The sequence below is a fragment of the Phocoena phocoena genome, chromosome 13 (genome assembly GCF_963924675.1).
Source record: "Phocoena phocoena chromosome 13, mPhoPho1.1, whole genome shotgun sequence".
In the NCBI taxonomy this organism is placed as follows: domain Eukaryota; kingdom Metazoa; phylum Chordata; class Mammalia; order Artiodactyla; family Phocoenidae; genus Phocoena; species Phocoena phocoena.
In genome coordinates this window covers 24,640,312-24,661,609 of record NC_089231.1, presented here as the reverse complement: position 1 = coordinate 24,661,609, position 21,298 = coordinate 24,640,312, and the positions used below count along the sequence as shown (strand labels likewise).

Below are 21,298 nucleotides of genomic sequence, written 5' to 3'. Positions count from 1 at the left end.
TTCTCACCAACATTCAGTACTATCAGTCTTCTTAATTTTAGCTATTCTAGTTGTGTGTAGTAATAGCTCACTATAGCATTTAATTTGCATTTTCTGATGACTAATCACACTAAAACTCAATGTGCTTATTGGCCATTCATATATCTTTTTAGTGAAGTAGCAATTTAAATCTTTTTTCCATTTTTAATTGGGATATTTGCCTAATTATTTTTAAATTGTAAGAGATCTTTATATATTCAAGAATAAAGTCTTTTGCCAGCTATACGTTTTGGAGACATTTTCTCCCATCTGTGGCTTGACTATTCTTTTTCTGAACTGTCTCTCTTGAAGAGGCAAGATTTTTACTTTTGAAGTAGTCTAACTTATCAAGTTTTTCTTTTTTTGGCTATTGCTTTCTGTATGTTTTCTAAGTTACCTTTGCCTAAAACAAGATTGTGTGTATTTTTCTAATTTTTATGTTATATGTGAAAGTACAAGTCAAAATTTTTTTGTTTTGCTTTGTTTTCCCATATAATCAGCTTTTCCAGCACCATTAGTTTAAAAAGTTTTCCCTTCCCAACTGAATTGTTTTGCTTCTTTTCTCAAAACAAAACAAACAAACAAAAAACAATTGACCAGAGAAGTACAGATCTATTTCTTGGCCCCCTATACTGATCCACTGATTTACTTGTCTATACTTAGGTCAGTACCATGTTATCTTCAAAGCTGTAGCTTTATAGCACACTGTGAAGTGATATAGTGTAAGTATTCCATTTGTTCTTCCTTTTCAATTATTTCTTCAGATATTCTAGGTTCTTTGCATTTCCATATATATTTTAGAATCAGCTTGTCAATGTCTATGAAGAAAACAAACCAGCAAAAAATACTCTGGTACAAATGTGATGAACTGACTCTGTAGATCAATCTGGGTAATACTGACATCTTAACAATATTGACTCTTCCAATTCATGAATATGATGTATGTCTACATTTAGGTCTTCTTTGACTTCACTGAGCAATGTTTTTTAGTTATTAATATATAAGCTGTACACATATTTGTTGAATTTACTAAGTATTTCATATCATTTTAAAATGGAATTTTTAAGGTTTTAGTTTCCAATAGTTTGCTACTAGTATATGATTCTTGTACAATCATCTTGCAACGTGCAACCTTGCTAAACTCATTTTTAGTTCAAGTAGCTTTTGTATATTCCTTAGGGTCACCTACATAAACAATTATGTTGCTGGCAAATATAGTTTTACTGTTTCTTTTCTAATCTCTATGCCTTTTATTCTTTGTTTTGCTTTACTGAACTGGCTAGGGCCTCATACAGTAGCAAACAGAAATGCTAAGACCAAACATCCTTGGCTTGTTCCTGATCACAGATGAGGTAAACCTTCAGTCTCTCATCATTAAGTGTAATGTTAGCTACAGGTTCTTCATGGATGCCCTTAACCTAGTTGAAGATGTTTCCTTCTATTCCTAGTTTGCTGAGAGGTTTGTTTTTTTTTCCATGAATAGATGTTGAATTTGGTCAAATGCTTTTTCGACATTTACTGAGACAATCACATGGCTTTTCTAATTTATTTTGTCAATGTGGCATATTATACTGATTTTCAAGTGTTAACAATATTGTATTCCTGAGATAAGTCCCACCTGGTTATAATGTATTATCCTGTTCTTACATTGCTGGATGAAATTTGCTAACTTTTTTAAGCTTTTTCTCCTGTATTCATGAGAAATATCAGTCTGTAATTTTCATTTTATGGAATGCCACTGTTAGGTTTTAGTATCAGGGTTATGCTGGCCTCATAAAACAAGTCATCCCATCTGCTTTTGAAATACACTTTATTGAAAAAAGATTTGCTTCATGATGTGATGTTGAGCAAAGATAGCAGAATAGTATGCATCATATGAGTGAATACACATACAGATGTTAATATGCAAAAAATAAAAAGAGCAATCCTGGAAGATGAGATTATAGGTGAATACTTTTATTATTAATTTAAATTTTCAAAATGGGAAGGGCATAAAGAAAATGAATGGGAGAAATATTTACTTCAAATTGGCTGTCTCCACCAGGAAATTTCCTGAAAAAAAATAAAATATCAGGAGAGATGGTCTGAGGACAATCTCTAATCCCATTCTGACCATAGGTTTTCTTTTTCTGTTTTGTTTTCTTTTTTTAATGTTTATGTATTTTTGGCTGCATTGGGTCTTTGCTGCTGTGCACGGGCTTTCTCTGGTTGCAGCGAGCAGGGGCTACTCTTCGTTGCGGTGTGCGGGCTTCTCTTGTTGCAGAGCACAGGCTCTAGGCACGCAGGCTTCAGTAGTTGTGGCACATGGGCTCAGTCGATGTGGCTCACAGGCTCTAGAGCACAGGCAGTAGTTGTGGCACATGGGCTTAGTTGCTCTGCAGCATGTGGGATCTTCCTGGACCAGGGCTCGAACCCATGTCCCCTGCATTTCGCAGGCAGATTCTTAACCACTGTGCCACCAGGGAAGTCCCAGGTTTTCTTAATTATTCCTCTCTCTCTCACTTCACTGTAAACAATCAAAGTAAAGAGGATTTGCAACTAGGAAAAACAATCTAAGTGTCTCATTCCTTTTGGACTGTAATAACAAACTAATACAGACTGGGTAACTTATAAACAACAGAAATGTATTTCTCACAGTTCTGGAGGCTGAGAGGCCAGATCAAGATACCTGCAGATTCAGTATTTGATGAGAGCTGGCTTCTGGGTCACAGAGATTAAGCACCTTTTTGCTATGCTATCCTATGATGGAAGGCAGCAAGGAAGTTTTCTTGGGTATCTTTTATAAGGGCATTAATTCCACTCATGAGGGCTCTGCCCTTATGATCTAATCATCCCCCAAAGACCCCATACCTTCTAACATCATCATCTTAGAGGTTAGGTTTCAAAATACGAGTTTGGGGAGGACATGAACATTCAGACTGTAGCAATGAATTAGACACACTTGCTGCATTATTTAGGGCTCTCCAGAGAAAGAGAACCAACAGGATATAAAGAAATATATACATAGAAAGTAATTTATTATAAGAGATTGGCTCACACAATTACAGAGGCTCAAGGTGGCATTATCTGCCATCTGCAAGCTGGAGGCCCAGGAAAGCCAGCGGTGTAGCTCCAGTCCAAACCCAAGTGCTGAGAAGCAGAAAAGCCCTGGTCCGAGGGCAAAAGCCCAAGAAACCGGAGTGCCAATACCCGGAGACAGAAGGAGATGGATGTCTCAGATTATGCAAGAGAAAAAATTCACCCCTCCCCCACCTTTTTGTTCTATTCATGCCCTCAATGGACTGGATGATGCTCACCTACAGTGGTGAGTATGATCTTTTTTACAAAATCTACCTATTCAAACGCTAATTGTTTCCAGAAACACACTCACAGCCACATCCAGAAAAAATGAAATAATGTTTGACATCTGGGCATCCCTCAGCTCAACCTGTCACACAAAATTAACCATCACACTTGCCAAAGACATAAGTTAAGTGTTTAAATACTGGCAAAGGGCACAGAGTCACAGATTCAGTCTCATTAAAAGCATTTAGTCATTAAAAGCATTTAAGCACTATTTGAAATGTTTTACACTTAGAAATTTTTGTTCCATCATAAAAAACAAACAGCATTCTAACACTCACCTAATTTGTTATAATCATTAAAAAGTGAATTCATATTTCAGTACCCCAAAATTTGACATCCATCATGGGTGTGTTACAATTTTAAATAGGAAGACTCAACAAGAAGTTCACATTTGAACAAAGACTTGAAAGAAATAAGGAAGCAAGGGAAAAGTCTTCCAGGGAGAGGGACCAGCACACACAAAGGCCCTGAGGTAGGAACACACCTAGCATACTTAAAGAACAGCAAAGAGGTCAGTGGGGTTAGAATGAAATCTGCAAGAAGGAGAGTAGTAAGAGATGAGCCCAAAAAGATAACAACAAGCCTGAAAGGCCTAAAAGCTGTAACAGATTGATAAATTCAAATTCTTTTTTTTTTAAATTATTTATTTATTTATTTATTTATTTTTGGCTGTGTTGGGTCTTCGTTTCTGTGCAAGGGCTTTCTCTAGTTGCGGCGAGCGGGGGCCACTCTTCATCGCGGTGCACAAGCCTCTCACTGTTGCAGCCTCTCTTGTTGCGGAGCATAGGCTCCAGATGCGCAGGCTCAGTAGTTGTGGTTCACAGGCCTAGTTGCTCCACGGCATGTGGGATCTTCCCAGACCAGGGCTCAAACCCGTGTCCCCTGTATTAGCAGGCAGATTCTCAACCACTGCGCCACCAGGGAACCCCGATAAATTCAAATTCTCAAAAATAGTTTTTAAAAATGTATCATGGCAAAAACAAACATATACTAAAAGCAAATAAGTCAAAAAGCAAACTTAGAAAAAAAATGTACTTTAAATTAATGTCACAAAGGACTAACCTTTCTAATGTAAAATTGGTCCTAGAAATAGATACAATAAAGGTGCCAAAATGAGAAGGAGCACAGGATATTAGCAAAAAATGTTAACAATTCTAATGTCTTTCAATAGGGGGATGATTAAATATAAACTGATATTGACCTACAACAGAATATAATGCAACTTTTAAAAACAAATGAGAAAGGATGTAGAGCAATCAAAACTCACATACACGGCTGGTGGGAATGTAAAATGAGGGAACCACTGAGGGAAAGTTTGGCAGTTACTCAAAAAGTTAAATACAGAGTTATCATATGACCTAGCAATTTTACTCCTAGACACATACCCGAGAACTGAAAACTACGTCCACACAAAATCTTGTACATGAATGCTCACAGCAGCACTATTCAGAAAGTAGAAACAACCCCAATATTTATCAACTGAATGAATGGGTAAACAAAATGTGGTATATACATACTATGGAATAGTTTTCAGCAATAAAAAGGAATGAAGTACTGGGGCATGCTATAACATGGATGAACCTTGAACACATTACACTAAATAAAAGAAGCCAGATACAAAAGGCCACACATCATATGATTCTATTTATATGAAATGTCCGTAAAGGGCAAACCTATAGAGACAGGAAGCAGATTAGTGGTTACTGGGACAGGAGGGAGGGGGAAATGGGAAATGACTGCTAATGGGTACAGGGGTTCTCTTTGAGGTAATGAAATGATGGAATTAGAGAGCAGTGATAGTTTCCCAACTTTTGTGAACATACTAAAAACCACTTAAATATATACTTTGAAAGGGTAAATTTTGGGGTATTTGAATTATATCTCAATAAAGTTGTTACTTGAAAGACAAAAATGAGAAAGCTCTCTGAATGCTTGTATACAGAAACTGCCAGGATAGACTGCTAACTGGAAAAAGAGGAAAATTCAAAACACTATGTATAACTTCCAACCTTTTATATGAATACAAGGGGAAATAAAAATCTAAATTCGTAATTGAATATATATGCATGAAAAATTTCAGGAAGGATACATATGAAACTAAGAATGAACAGTGGTTACTAGGGAGACAAATGAGAAGGCTGGAGAGATGGGGAACAAGGACAGCCAGGAGATTGTTCATGTACACTTTTACGTGTTTGGTATCTGAACAACATAAATGTATCACCTGTTTGAAAATGAAATTAATCAAGAACTAAAAACAGAGGATTATCATAAATTATAAAATCAAAATTTACTGATTAAAATCTGATGACACTGAAATAAGAATAAACAAAAGCTAAATCATATTGTGGTACGCTGAAAGAGTCACTGACCCCAAGTGAGAAAACCTAGGATCTGTTTCTAAGTTCTCTATTAAACTCACTCTATTAACTTCAAAAAATAACTCCTCTGGGTCTCAGTTTTCTTATTTGTAAATAAGTACATTGGGCAAGATGACCTCTAATGTCAATTCTTGCTGTAACTTTCTATGATGCTCAAAAAAAGGAATTCAAAGCAACGTTTTATTCCTGTGGAAACAAAATTTTAAATCCATTAATTGGGCTATCTTAAGTGCCAAATAATCAAGGAAAAGAGCCAAGACAGGCCAATACTTGAAAGAAACCAAAATTCTACCATGCTGAGTGTGGTGGTTTTTAAAAGATGAAAAATGTTTTAAGCCAACAGATCTTTCTTGTTTAATGTCCTTGCATAATCTTCAGAAGATTTTCATTACACAATCGCCAAAACAAAGTCAACTTTAAAAAGCCAAAATGTTGCTTCGGCTGCCATATTATCACAAGAACTTTCCACCATCTGGGCTGGAAATGTCCTAGAACAAACTACTGTTGGAGCAAGTTATTAATTCATGTGAAGAAAAAAAAGGCGCCATGACCTTGCAGTGCTCTGCTAGGGCAGAGTGGAACACTTGGATAAAGACAAAAGCCTTCATGAAATGGGTGTTAGTGTTGGCTAAGGTCAAAGTCAACGAATATGCAGGAGAAAAAACCATCCTCCTTTGACTTGCTATTGGATAAGAAACTGACAGTACTGTAAATGGAACGTAAGTTTAATAAAAACAACTGACAAGTTCAAAGGATTAAGACCAAAAATTAGAAATATCAATGTCATGCCAACAGGGAGATTCCAAAAGTAAAATGTGAGGAAAGACTACAAAGTGGTACCGTGTATTACAGATACGGTCGACAGCAGTAACGGCTAGTTTTAAAAGTCAACAAAATCGAAGACATGGTAATACTCCTCATTTATAAAAGTATTAACAATGGAACAGAAAGTGCCTGGAGGTTAGGCACCAAGAAATCTGCATTCTAGTATCAGAACTGTCATTCGTTAGTTACCTTTATCAGTCACCTTATCTGTCAGCTTCATCATACATAAAAATTAATGGAGCGGATCAAATAAACTCAAATATCCATTCCATGTTTTTACAGCTTCTCAAAGAACTAATGCTATATATGTAACAGTGCATCAAATGTATAAAATATAGCCACATACCTTCTTGAAATAAAGCTCAACCAAAAAGAGGTTTTTAAAACATTCTAAAAAATCAAAAGTTAAGATGGATTGATAAGGTGGATACATAATAATAAAGCAAATATACCAAAATTGTTATGTGGGTGTCCAAACTGCAATTATGCCAGCTTAAACAAAGAACATTCATAAACAAAGAACAATCAGAGAGAAAGAGCTCTCAAGAACTAGAAATGATTGCTAAACTTTCATCGAAAGTTATGAATGGCTTTTAAATATATGAAATGTTCAGCCTCACTTGTAATGAGTGAATGCATATAAAGATCACAATATGATTTCCATTTTCAGCACACGAAAAATTTTATAATACACAATATTGGCAAGGCTCTGTTAAACGTTTTTGGTGGGACTATAAATGATATACTCCCTTTAGGGAACAAGTTTTTACCGAATTTATTATATTTTTACCAAATTTTAAAATGGTCACACTTAACTCCAATTCTAAGACTTAAATGAGGACTATATCTGTATATATGCATTAAGTGAATGTATGTATATGTAGTACATCCAGACAATGGAGTATTATTCAGTGCTAAAAAGAAATGAGCTACTAAGCCACGAACACAGAGGAACCTTAAATGCATGTTGCTAAGTGAACGAAGCCAATCTAAAAAAGCTACAAACTGTAGGATTCCAACTATATGACACTCCAGAGAAGGTGAAAATATGGAAACAGTAAAAGGATCAGTGGGGTGACCAAGGGTTAAGGGCGTGGGAGGGATGAACAGGCAGAACACACAGGACTTTTAGGGCAGTGAAAGTACATTTATGATACTGTAATGGTGGATACGTGTCATTATGCATTTGTCAAAACCCACTGACTGTACAACACACCAAGAGTGAACCCTAACGTACATTATGACTTGGGCGATAATGATGTACCAATGTAGGTTCATCCACTGTAACAAATGTACCACTGTGGTGAGAAATGTTGATAACAGGGGAGGCTATGCGTGGGAGGAAGGGTATGGGAATACTCTGTACTTCCTGCCCAATTTTGCTGTGAATCTAAAATTGCTCTGAAAAATAAAGCCTTTAATTAAAAAAAAAAAGAAATAGTGTCATATTATTTAGAAATACATATAAAGGTAAGATAAGGGTAAAGATTTATATAAACCACCAGAATAGTCAAAAACGAAAAATGACTGTCTCTGGAGAGCAAAGGGATATAGGACAAGGAGATTTGTTCTCATCATAAGCCCTTTATGCTATTTGATTGTCTTCCCAAACCATGTGCATACATACGTTACAATTTAAAATAATTGCATCAGCATTAATGACTAGCATGAGATATCCAAAGGTAATGCAATCTGGATTGTGCCCAAAAAAGAAATCACTCTGTAAAGAATTAACTTATATAAGTAACACAAAAAATTAAAAAGGAAAAGAAAATCAATTGTTTGACTGTTGGTAGAATTAAAAGTTGTAGTTATTAATATCAAACCACCTCATTCATATTTTGCTATACGTGTATTAATAACAGCAAAAGAAATTAACAAAAGCATCCTGTACCAGTCTTGCTTTCATAAGAGTAAAAATTCTTTGAAGGCAGAGATTCAACATTTTCAGGGCTGAGCTACCTAAGAATCTTGCAAACTGACCTTAGGAAAGTCACTTCCTTTCTCTCTACTTCAGTGCCATTACACATAAAATGAAAATGTATAAAATAAGGTTAATTCCAGTTCTAAAAAATTCAATGATTATACGCCTCTAAATAGTCCACAACTTACAAGGAAACAGGCAAACACAGGCAAAATGAGAGTCAGGATTCAGGACTCTGCTTTAGCTGCTGCTAATCTCTCACACCTAATGCCAGCCTAGAACCAGTCCTCCAAAGCAGTCAGAGAAGCTCCTCCAAGCAGCCTGACCCAACAGGAACTTACTTCGGTTCCCACACAAACTATTCAGCCTCGTTCTTTTGAATCTCAGACATGCTGCGTCCTATGATCACTATACTTGTTAATGACCAAGTGCTATTACTTTTTACTGAGAAGTTTAAAATAGGAAAATTGACTCAGAAGCAAACATATTGTTTTTCTTAAGTACTTAGTATGTGTAAAGCAACACAGTTTTATAATCATAAAGCATTTTAAAATTTATAAAAGCATTTTCGAGGGCATTACTTTGGTCTTCAACGCAATCCTAAGCAACAGAGTAGGCAGTGAGAGCGCTAGACACACCTCATCCCAGGATGAGATGCTCCCTCTCAGCTGCAGGCCCCTCTACTGCAGCTCAGGACATGGTGTATTAAACTAACAACTTGCCTGGCTGTTCCTTCAATGGCTACATGAGTTGATCTCCAAACTCAAGCACTTCAATCTCCACATCTAAACTATTAAACAACTGAACCAGATGTGTTCAAATGTCTTTTCCAAGTGACAGTCTATGATCTACGAACCCCAATTTTAAAATGAGAAAACTGAGGCCTGGAGTGACAATGCTGATGAGTGGTAATGCTAGGATTCAAACACTACCTTCTGGATGCAGAATTAGTGGTGTTTTTTCCTAATACATAATGTCTCCTACACTTCTTGGCAACACTCAATAATGCAATTATGAACAATCTGAGCACATAGTTTATAATATCAACATTTGTGGTACTGGATATATCTCAGTCAGATTTCTTCAATAAACCTGGTAAAGGCTTACATATTAAAATTTTTTAACCGGGATTTTTTCCCCAGAGGCACCAGAAATCAATTTTCAAACTAATAAGCTATTGTGAACTTAATTCTGTTTTGGTATTTGAAAATGCTATCATCTTTAATTCAGTGCTTGTAATGTCTTAAACATCTAATTCAATCAGAAAGCTACACCAGATATTTACTTTACAGCACCTAAAACTTAAATGCTGTCTTGTTTTAGCTACCCACTCTGCTGAGGCTGGATTTGAGAAGAGTTTGGGTATCAACATGAAGGGCCGTACAAAGACATTTTCCCAACAGTTAGGCCGTTCACTGCCAACGTGGGTCTCTCCAGTTCCTTCACTCTCAAAAACTTGCAGACTTCATAAAGAAACTGTTTATGGCTCTTCAGGTTCTTGAACCACCTACTTAACCATTGCCACCAAAAGTTTTCAATATTCAGATTTTCCAAAGTATAACATCTGAGCCAATACCAACAACTATGGGTCGAATAAATGTGTATTTTATATCATTTTATTACATTTCATAAATCCAGTAAAGTTAATTTTACCAATAAGATTCTTAATCAGTTTCATCCCTCCCCAAATACATCCAAAATGGATTTCAGAGAACTAGCTCTAAAATATATATATTATGTTCTTTTATATCTTAATAAAGAGAACCCTAAACCTAATCAAACATTTAGTCCTTTTAACATTCAAGTCTTTGCTCCATCAAACCACATAGCTTCTGCAGCCCTAGTCTCCCATAAACCCTCCACTCTAATCAAACGAATACACTTGTGATTCTCCAAACACATTAGACGCATCCAAGAGGTCCCTATGCAGCTCCCTTCTGCCTCCTTGAAGACCTAGCCGCTGCTCATCACTACAGCTCCCAATGACTGCAGCATGTATCAGTTGTTCCTCTTACTGGGCTATATTTCTACGCATCTATCCATCTCTAAGCTCTTCCAAAGTCATGCCTTTCTTTGCCCGGGGCCCAGTACCGTAAATACACATAGTTTAGTATATTCATAACATATGTTTTTGTGGATGAACTTAATGAAAAGGAAATTATTATATTGTGAAGGGATCGTCTGGGGTACTACTGAGATACAATGCTGACTGTCCATCCCTAAACTAAATGGCTCCAGACTAGTCAGCATTTATAGCTAATTAATATATCATTTCCTTAAATATTGTCAGATGTAATTTCTCAGTGTTTCGGTTTCTAGTAGCCTCTTTCCACTGCTAACGTCTATAAGATACCTAGTGTTTATAATATAATGTACCAACTGCAAGGGGCTTTGAGCCACTATATCCGCAATGGAATATGCCTTAGCACACTACTGTGTTTCCATATAGACCAGGTGATGAGAAACAAACAAAATATTTAAGCACGTTGAATAGGTTGTGCTCCCACGGATTTACTCATTCAACAAATATTTTTTGAGTCTTCCACTTGCCAGGCTAACCTGAGTACTAAGGGGACGGCAGTGAGCAAAACAAATGTTAACGCAGGAAGAGCCCTTGTTTTCATGTAGCTTTCATTCCAATTTCTTTGAGAAATAACAGGTAATATGAAAAGCAGTGATACGAGCTTCCCTAGTGGCACAGTGGTTAAGAATCTGCCTGCCAGTGCAGAGGACACGGGTTCGAGCCCTGGTCCGGGAAGATCCCACATGCCACAGAGCAACTAAGCCCATGCGCCACAACTACTGAGTCTGCACTCTAGAGCCCACAAGCCACAACTACTGAGCCCGACTACTGCAACTACTGAAGCCCACGTGTCTAGAGCCCGAGCTCCACAACAAGAGAAGCCACCGCAATGAGAAGCCCGCGCACCGCAACAAAGAGCAGCCCCTGCTCGCTGCAGCTAAAGAAAGCCCGCGCATAGCAACGAAGACCCAATGCAGCCAAAAATGAATAAATTAATTAATTAAAAGCAGTGATAAGTATTAGGACAAAAAAATAAAGCATGATAAAAGGACAAAAAGGGACTTCCCTGGTGGTCCAAAGGCTAGGACTCCACACTCCCAATGCAGAGGCCCAGGTTCATTCCCTGGTCAGGGAACTAGATCCCACATGCTGCAACTAAGGATCCCGCATGCTGCAACTAAGACCAGGCACAGCCAAATAAATAAATAAATTTTTTTTTTTTAATGGACAGAAAATGAGAAGCGTGCTATTTTAGGGTAGTCAGAGCGGCTGTTTCTAAGAAGCAGAACTTTGAGCAGAAGGAAGCTTGAAGGAGGTCAGGACAAGAGCCATGCAGATGTCTGAAGAGAGATATGCAAGGCAGCAGAAGGAAGGTCGAAGGCCTTGAAGACAGCAGTGGGTTGGCATGTTCCAAATTAGCAAGGACACCAGCATTATTGAAGCAGAATGAGTAACATGGACAAGGTCAGCAGATGACATCAGATACCCCGGCACTGAAGCAGCAAAGTCCCACTACACAGACATACACACACTCCTGGAAAAGGCGGTGAAGGCAATCCAATTTGAATATGGTATCTTTATCAATATATAACATGAAAAAACTAAAGTTTCTTAAATTATAGAATTAAAAAATCTGCCCATCAGGGCCAGGCTGAGAATTAAGCCGTCCCAATCCTCCTTACTGAGTTCACAGGTTGATAAAGGAGAAGACACATAAATGGATCTCAGAGGAAGGGGCTGGAGCCCACAGAAAGGCCCACTCTAAGCAGACCTCTCACGACGTGTCCAGAGTGAGGGCACAGAGGCAAGGAGTAGGGCCTGTTCTTGACAATGGCATCACTGTAAACAGCTAAGAGTGATAGCTTTGACAAAAACAATAGCAACCAACAGAGACAAAAAGACAAGGAAAGACATCCAGTTCAAGTTCTCAAAATAAACTCTATTTCATAATAAAAAAGCATCATAAGCAGTCCTCAAAATGTAAGTATTAGGCCCATACAAGCTGCTTATGCTGCTAGGGCCCCACCTAAACTCCATCACTGGGAAGAATCACGGGGTCTCATTCAACCTTCACGGTAACACTGAAAGAAGCAAACCAGTGTCACAAATTCTAAGTGTGTGCTTTCAACCCTGGCCTGCCGACCATGTTCCATTACACTCTCCATTAGTGTCTTGAGGGTCATACCTTTATCGTACCTTATTCCTCTCTCATTCAACTCCTTGAGATCAAGAAGGTATAACAATTAAAGACAAGGTTTTACTTTTGGAAGACATTTCAATTCTACTGGATCAACCCAATATATACTAAAAAATGTCAAGTCACAAGACGGTGCCTGACTTAATCTTTCTTTTAAATACATATATAAACGCTGAGAGGTGTGGTGTTAAGGAAGGATTCCTGGAAGGTGTGTAATTTGAATCTGTCTTTGGAGACTAACACCTCAGAGAATTAATATTTTATCAAGAAATCCAAACTGAGAAGCAGTATCCACTTACTACTTAAAGGTCCATTTTCATTACAAATGAATTCCTACAAATTCTGGGAGTTTAAGCTTCCACAGTTGATCCCGTTCTCTTAATGATGAAGTATCAGTTAAAATGTATAGATTTCTAAATGTCTATCTACCTCTGTTCTTGGTAATCATTTGCTTTCAATATTAATAGAGTGATTTCATAGTCTCAAACAAAACGTTTAAGCTAGTTTTGCATTACCCACGATGGCGATTAAAATTAGTTTCCTCTTGCTGTTCACCCGCTAATGTAGCACTGGCATGCCAACGTTAAACTTCAACGTTTATAGCGAGACTGATGATAGTCAGGTGTGTCTAGACCATCCTCAGTTTTCACAGGTTAACATTCCTCCTTAAATTATAAGCTGATCGGTAACACTGCACTATGGTTATAGTAGATGAAACATTTAAAGAGTAGGTTGGTTTCACATGGAAACTGTTACCAAGACAAACCTTTTTGTAGGATGGAGTTCCAAGAACATTAAATCATAAGAAATTGTTTCAGCAGCTGGTTAAAGCTGAGTGTACATAATACAAGACATCTGGTTGTCTGTGCATTTTCAGTTCATTTAAAAAGTACAAACACATAAAACACTAAAATGTTTGATTTATTACAACACTGCTTCCTCCCCAAGAGTGTTTAAGTGGCTGGTCTATTTATTGTATTCACAGCTTATTTACTATCTAAAGGGATTTATCATTTCCATCCCCCTTAACTTTACCATGACATTTTATCAACAACAACAACAACAAAAGGCACTCATTCAGGATATATACAAAATTGCTGCTATTTGGTAACAACAAATGTAATAGAGGTAGTGCTACTTTTGAAATTAAATCAGGAACACATGAAGCACCACACATACTGTGATATGCAAATAGCAGGCAATATATGTGTTCCCCTTCCCACATCTGACCATAAGTAACAGAAAGCTAATAGCCACAGTGGCTTAACCAAAATAACTGTTTGCTCTTTGCACATAAGGAGAAATCCAAAGATAAGCCATCTAGGGTTGGTGTAATGGTTCTATAACTTTATCAGTATCCCACACTGCTGGGACACTGTTCTTCGTGTGTGGCGCCCATCTTCATAGTTTCAACATGGCCCAAACACTGCCTCCACATCCAGGAAGGAAGAGAAGGGCCAAGGGCAACGGGCTGAAGGTACGTGCTCTGCAAGTTCATGACTTCTGCTTACGTGTAATTGGCTCAAACTGTGTCACAGAGCCATATTTAGTTCCCAAAGTGCCTGAAAACTAAGCTGGGCACACCCTGCCCCCAACAATATTGGAGAGGAAGGGGAGAAAGGATACCAGGCATGCAAAGACCTGTGTCTGTCACAAGAGTTCAACTTGCCTGGGACATTTTTCCCGTGCCCGTCCCTGTCAGTGATTCCTCAGTTGTCTCAGCCCTACCTTCCAGGCTGCACGTCACCAGACCAAGTCACAACAGGCTTTGGTGGCTCTCATTCCTAAATCTATATTACAATTTTGGATGCTGCACTTGTGCACAACAGAGGCCAGGAGCCTGTTTTCTCACAAATACCTGTCTTTCCTTTTTGGGCTACAGGCAAGTGGTACATTTCCAACGATATCCCCACAAAGACTGAGATTCTGTGATGATAAATCTTAAAAATCTACTTTTTTATTTCAAAAAATAATTCCTTTAAAATATGCATTCTCGGGAATTCCCTGGTGGTCCAGTGGTTAGGACTCCAAGCTTCCACTGCAAGGGGCATGGGTTTGATCCGTGGTCGGGGAACTCAGATCCTGCATGCTGTGCAGTGTGGCCAAAAATTAAAAAATAAATAAAATAAAATATGCATTCTCGATGGGGGGGTCGAGATCACCCTCAAGAGGGTGAAAATTGGTTCTTAAGAGGTGAAAAACTTCATAGATATTATGATGATGTGTGGCCCTCAAAAAGGCCAGAGCACAATACACAGATATTCAGTGTATCTGGAGTATTCAAATTTCATTAGGACTTCAGAGAGGCAATTAAGAAAAAAAGGTTGAGAGTAACTGCTTTAAAAGTAACAGACATTTTGAATCACACAGAGACTGCATTCAGCTGTAGTGACAGAAATCAAGTTGTAACAGTGTAAACAAATAAGGGTCTAGTTTTCTCACATGAGAATTCCAAGGGTGGGGTATGGGGAAGGGGGAGGAGGTGTAGTAGCTGATGACTTTGGTTCAGCAGCTCGATGACATCAAAGCAGAATCTTCTCTGAGTCTCTTAGCTCTTGGTGCCAAGATGTTCAACACAACTCTAAAGAGACCCTGTCCACATTCCAGAAAGCAGGAAAGTGGGCTCTCACAAACAAAAATATACGTATGCCTCCTAGACGAGTCAGGTCCCCTTAAAAAGCTGCACCCATAAGTTTCATTTGAGGACTTCCCCCCCACATCTCACTGACCACACACAGCTTCAAGAAAGGCTAAAAATGGAAATCTGACCTCTCCAAAAAAGGCCAGATACAGCAATAAAATCAGGAAGCAAGGAAGAAGGGGAGAACAAATAACGGGTGGAAAACTAGCTGCATCTACCACATATTTACTAGATTTAACTGTTTCCCACTCAAACCCTTGTTTACAGAGATTAATTCTGTGCCTATCATATGCTCAGTATTGCTAAAGAGCTTATTTTCCCCTCAACAACATAAAATTCTTGTGTTGATGACAGGTCGTCAGAGTCTAAATATTAGGCAAGAGAGATAGAAGAAGCCCATGGATGTACACGGAGGCATACATAAAAAGCATACATGAAAGTACTACACCACAACCCACAAACTCTTCAACATGATCAATTACCATCTTCAATATACAAAGAAGATAAAACTAATCCTGGCTTAGCCAGAACTTACAAGAGTGGAATATCAGTGATTAACTGCATCAAACAGCACAGCAATTCTTCCAAAAGATCTTCTGAGTCAGAACCTGGTAAGACACATAAAACGTTTTTGAACACAGTGTAAAACAGAATTCGGTTGTTCAGCTCATAATTTGTTTTTTTTTTTTTGGCCACGCCATGCGGCATGCAGCTCCCCAATCCAGGATCGAACACGGGCCCCCTGCAGTGGAAGCACAGAGTCTTAACCAGTGGACCACCAGGGAAGTCCCTAGAATTCAGTTATTCAGAAGTTTAGTTTTCATTCCTAATGAAAATAAGAATATTACAGAAACTCGAACACTAATGTTGACCTCTGAATAAAATCTATGTCATGAAGCAAGTCAGCATCTATTATAATCTTCATCTAGTAGAGGAACTGTTTTGTTTTTTTTTTTTTGTGGTACGCGGGCCTCTCACTGCTGTGGCCTCTCCCGTTGCAGAGCGCAGGCTCAGCGGCCATGGCTCACGGGCCCAGCCGCTCCACGGCATGTGGGATCTTCCTGGACCAGGGCACGAACCCGTGTCCCCTGCATCAGCAGGCGGACTCTCAACCATTGCGCCACGAGGGAAGCCCTAGTAGAGGAATTTTGATCACCAGCTATTTATTCTATCTCTTTTAATGCTTGAAGGTTAACTATGGCTTCTGTAGGCCAGTAGTTTTCAAGTTTCTTATACCGTACTACGTTTTTTCAAATAAAATCTGATACTAAAGTCAAATAGATAAAAATTCAAGCTGCTCCAGCTGCTCTGTTTGAATCAGGAATAGACTATCTGCACCTTCTCCCCCAACGAATATCTGACCTAACCCTTGATCTCCTTGATGAGCCTCAAAGTGCCTTCTCTGAACCCATGGAGCCCCACCAATCACAGAATGAAACCCGCTAAGAGGCCAACCACCTCTTTACAAAGAGCCAAAGACAAAATGGCTTTCCCAAGTCACAGAATAAGTAAGCAGCGAAGGTAGGTTACAAATTACTGTTCCAATAGAAATGCTCCTCTGTCCCAAACTTCTCTAGGCCAAGTGACCTTCTAACTTCCAAAGCCAATCAGGATCTCACATGGCTCCTGGCTTTGGACATTATTGACACCTACTCCTTCATGAAGTTCTTTCTTCTCTCAGTCCCTATGCCTTCTTTCTAACCTACTACTTTTCCTATTCATTCCCAGTATCTGCTACCTCAGAATGCCTTTCAACATTGACATGTTCCCCCAGAATTCCACCACCGGTTTCTTCTCTTCATGTCTCACTCCCTGTGTTCTCCCTTCATCAACCATCACTTACACACTGGTGATTGCTAAGTCTATGGTTTTCCTCTCAGCCTCTCCACTGCACGTCATATTTTTATATCTACTTACCTCCCGGCCACCTCCACCTAGATACTTCACTGGTACCTCAACCTCAACACACTCAAAACTGAACTCCTCTTTCCCAACACTTCAAATCCAGTTCTTTATTCTTTATTGTCCTTTTTGGTGACTACATAAGTAACCCAAGCCCCAAACCCAGATGATTCTCTCCTACTCATCTTTTTATAACCAATCAATCTCTAGGTCCTCTCAATTACACAGTCTGCCCCTCTGATATTTCCTCTTTCCTTAACTCCTTGTCATTCTTTCGTTCATTATGTCATCATTTTAAACAAATTTACTAAATTAAAACTCATTCTGGAACTTCTTTAAACCTTCTTAACTAGTATTCCTACCTCTAATTTTACTCCTCTCCAATCCAAACCCCAGATCGCTATCAGAGGGAGCTAACTAAATTCCATCCTTTCATTCTCCTGGCTTAGAGCTTGTCAATTGCTTTAAGCTGATTACTACACATCAGAAAAAACTCAAAGCCCCAGACTACAGTATGTCAGACCCTGCAAGATACAAGCCCTGAATCCCTTTCTATCTTTATCTCCCACCATTACTCCCTTCGTGATTTATATTCCTGCAGTGCCAAGCTGCCTAATACATGCCGTATCATGCCTCCCACAATTACATTCTCTCTTCCTGGAATGCCCAAAAAACCTGATTTTGTTTTTTTTTTTTAAAGCCCAACTTTATCTACCTGAACCATCCTCAGTCTTCATCTCCTCCATAAAATCCAACTCTCTTGCCTCACCCTGAATAAAAATAATCATCTACACAGCACCTATGCCTTGTGCATCTGTCTGTTATTATAAATGTTGGTTGCAATATCTTAGTTTCTGACTACATGTAAAGCTGGCCCCTATTAGACTTTGTCCTTCTTCAGGGTGATGACTGACAAAGAACTTGGCACATGATACACACTCAATACGTGTTCACTGAAGTGAACACAGGTGTCTAAGTCCAAATCTAGTAGTTACTTCCAAAACATCAAAGCACTTGGAATCCCAAAACAAAGTTTAGCAATTCTGTTTTTCTAGACCACAGTATCTCCTGGTATCATTAGAAAGTATGAAGAAATTCCTTCCTGCCTCGCCAAAAATAGAACTGGCACAGTAGCCCTCTGAGAGGTCAGTGCAAAGCTCGAAGAGATTACTCTTTCACGCTGAAGACACGAATCAATGCTAAAAAGAATACACAGCAAGAATCAAGTTCAATAACCACATTAAATCTCATTCTAGAAGTGGTAGGCTTATAGCTCAACTAGTGAAGAAAGTCAGGAGAAGATATAACTAAATCTCTCTCTGCCAAAGCTGTCCAACAGGATCACCTTACAATGCAGCGGACGCGGGTTCGATCCCTGGTCAGGGAATTAAGATCCCACATGCCGCCGGGCAACTAAAGCCCGTGTGCCACAACTACTGAGCTCTCGCACCTCTACTAGAGCCCACGTGCCGCAAACTACAGAGCCCTCACGCTCTGGAACGTGTGCGCCACAACTACAGAAGAGAAAACCCACACACCACCACTAGAGAGACGCCCACACACCACAACAAAGAGCCCGCACACTGCAACAATAAAAGATCCCACGTGCCACAACTAAGACCCGACGCAGCCTTAAATAAATAAATAAATAATAAATACATCTTAAAAAAAAAAAAAAAAGCTGTCCAACATAACCCAAACGAGTTAACAACCGATTCCAACAAGTTGGTTTGTTGGCATATAATACATAATACTTATTTTCTGAACTGTCATTCCTTGGCTTACCCCAGAGAATGTGGTGACCCAGACCCAGCAAGAACATTTAAAGTCACTCACTGATTCCCTAAAGAACATTTTAGACCAAATAAATTAGCCAGTTTAATAATATACCCCTGGTTCAGCCAAGCAGCCAGCACAAGGTTTTTTTTTTTAATACTTATTTATTTGGCTGTGTCAGGTCTTAGCTGCGCCATGTGGGATCTTTTGTTGCGATGCACAGGCTTTTCTCTAGTTGTGGCACATGGGCTTCTCTCTAGTTGTGGCACGCGGGCTCCAGAGCACAAGGGCTCTGTAGTTGTGGCACATGGGCTCTCCAGTTGTGGCGCGCAGGCTCAGTAGTTGCGGCACGCGGGCTCTACATACTCAGTAGATCCCACAGTATGTGGAATTTTAGTTCCCGATCAAGGATCGAACCAGCGTCCCCTACATTGCAAGACGGATTCTTAACCACTGGACCACCAGGGAAGTCCCCAGCACAAGTGTTTTAATTACAGAAGGTGAGGGAACAAGTACTCAGGACACACAGATGGTGCTTGATTGGATTTTTTTCCTTACGGGGTGTAAACACATCTAATTTTCAAATCTTAAAATGGCGACAAGGATCCTCTCTTTGGTTCCATGTGCCATTCACATCATGACCTCAGCCAAGTTTACAGCTGGTTAATTAAGGAGTACATACACAGCTCCGTTATCAATGTAATTCAATACTAATGAAAATAATGATAAATCCATTTCATACAAGTAAAGAGTAGCATTTCAAGGCCAAAGCTCTAACAAAACTAAAGGCAAGAATAAGCAAATTCCAGGTGAAATCTCTGACAACTTCCATTTACTAAAGCAAAAACATTCTTGCATAATACTATATTCTTATTTCTGGGGCTAATCTAGAAGCAAATAATTTCACAGCAAGTGAAGAATGACTGCTTAGCAGGTTTTACATTAAGCAAGTCACTCATATTGCATTAGTTTCCAAGCATTTATATCACTTAGCTTTCATGTGAGGCCAAATATCTTCCTTAGTTTCAATAAAAACAAGTAAATATAAAACTCACCTGCCAAAAATTATTCATGCATTTCTCACAGGAAAGAGAATCTTAAAAGTCCTTGAAATTTGCAGGTTCATGACAAAGTAAATTGATGTTGAGTAAAGAAATTTGCAGAGGTTCAGCGTGTTTACTGTGTTGTGAACTTTTATAACCTAGAGCTGTTTTTTTAATCTCTTAAAGGGTTTTTAACTGCCTCTATATCTCCAGTTAAATATTTTAATATTTTAAATCATGAGCGTTCCATTCTCTCTAGCTCACAATAATCTTAACAATAACCCTTAAGGAGCAGGTATGATCATCATCATTTTACAGATGGGAAATCAAGGCTTAGAGAGGTTAGCTTACTTAGAGTAAGTGGCAGAATTCAGATTTAACCCAAATTCAGACTTCCAAAGGAGAAAAAAAAAAACAAAACCCTTAAAAATTACTTCTATAAAGACCTGTTTCTACAAGCTGGGAAAAAAATCCAGTCAACCAATCCATGTTTCACTGAAGACCCTAAATACAATCCCTGGTAAGTGAGTACTCTGAGCCATGTTAGGGGACAGATTGGAAATACCACATATCACTTTACACGTCAAGGTGACAGCCTACACATTCGCCTACACATTCATCAATACATACTCAAGTTCTTGACTTAAATATCCAATTTACAAACAATCTCAAACAACTAATAAATACATACTCTTATTACGAATAGCTTACCGATCAACGTCACTGAAATCCCACCCCTATCCCTGAGGTTCTCCCATTTTAAAGCCCAAATGCTACTTCCCGGGTCCCTACGAGCGTCAGCAGAGGAAGGTGCAAAGAAAGAGAAAGTAAGATAAGATTTATGGTCCCTCACAGCTCTAATAAATCTACACCTGAAACTAAGCTGTGGCCAGTCCCTGTCAGTGCTTTCTGCTCGGCACCCATTCAGAATCACGGACTAAGATTCAACTCTCTTATTTTGGCCTTAGGGAGACAATCAGAGATAATAAAATACTGTCATAACCAAACGCCTTCCATCAGAGTTGGGGGGAGGAGGGGTGGGGAAGAGAGAGAGAAAAGAAAAATTTTTAAAGCACTCATTCGAGGAAGGGGAAAAAACAGCACTGACGGAAAACAAAGCAGCAGCCAGAAAAAAAGAAACATATGGGTCAATTAAATCAGGTTACACATAGTTATTAGAAGGAATATTAAAAGACAGAGAGCTAATCATTGTTTTCCTTGCA

At 38.8% G+C, this 21,298-nt stretch overlaps 1 protein-coding gene across 13 annotated transcripts in view; it reads right to left on the bottom strand.

Moving 5' to 3' along the window:
- The window catches only part of DYM (dymeclin), a 378,252-nt gene that overhangs the window by 287,830 nt on the left and 69,124 nt on the right, over window positions 1–21,298 (bottom strand). For 10 of the 13 annotated variants that reach the window (XM_065890137.1, XM_065890134.1, XM_065890135.1 and 7 more), the window contains one exon: window positions 15,890–15,962. The exons of the other annotated variants lie outside the window; for them this stretch is intronic. In XM_065890137.1, the coding sequence (XP_065746209.1) occupies window positions 15,890–15,962 (73 nt within the window). The remainder of the gene's footprint in view (window positions 1–15,889; window positions 15,963–21,298) is intronic. 13 annotated transcript variants of the gene reach the window in all.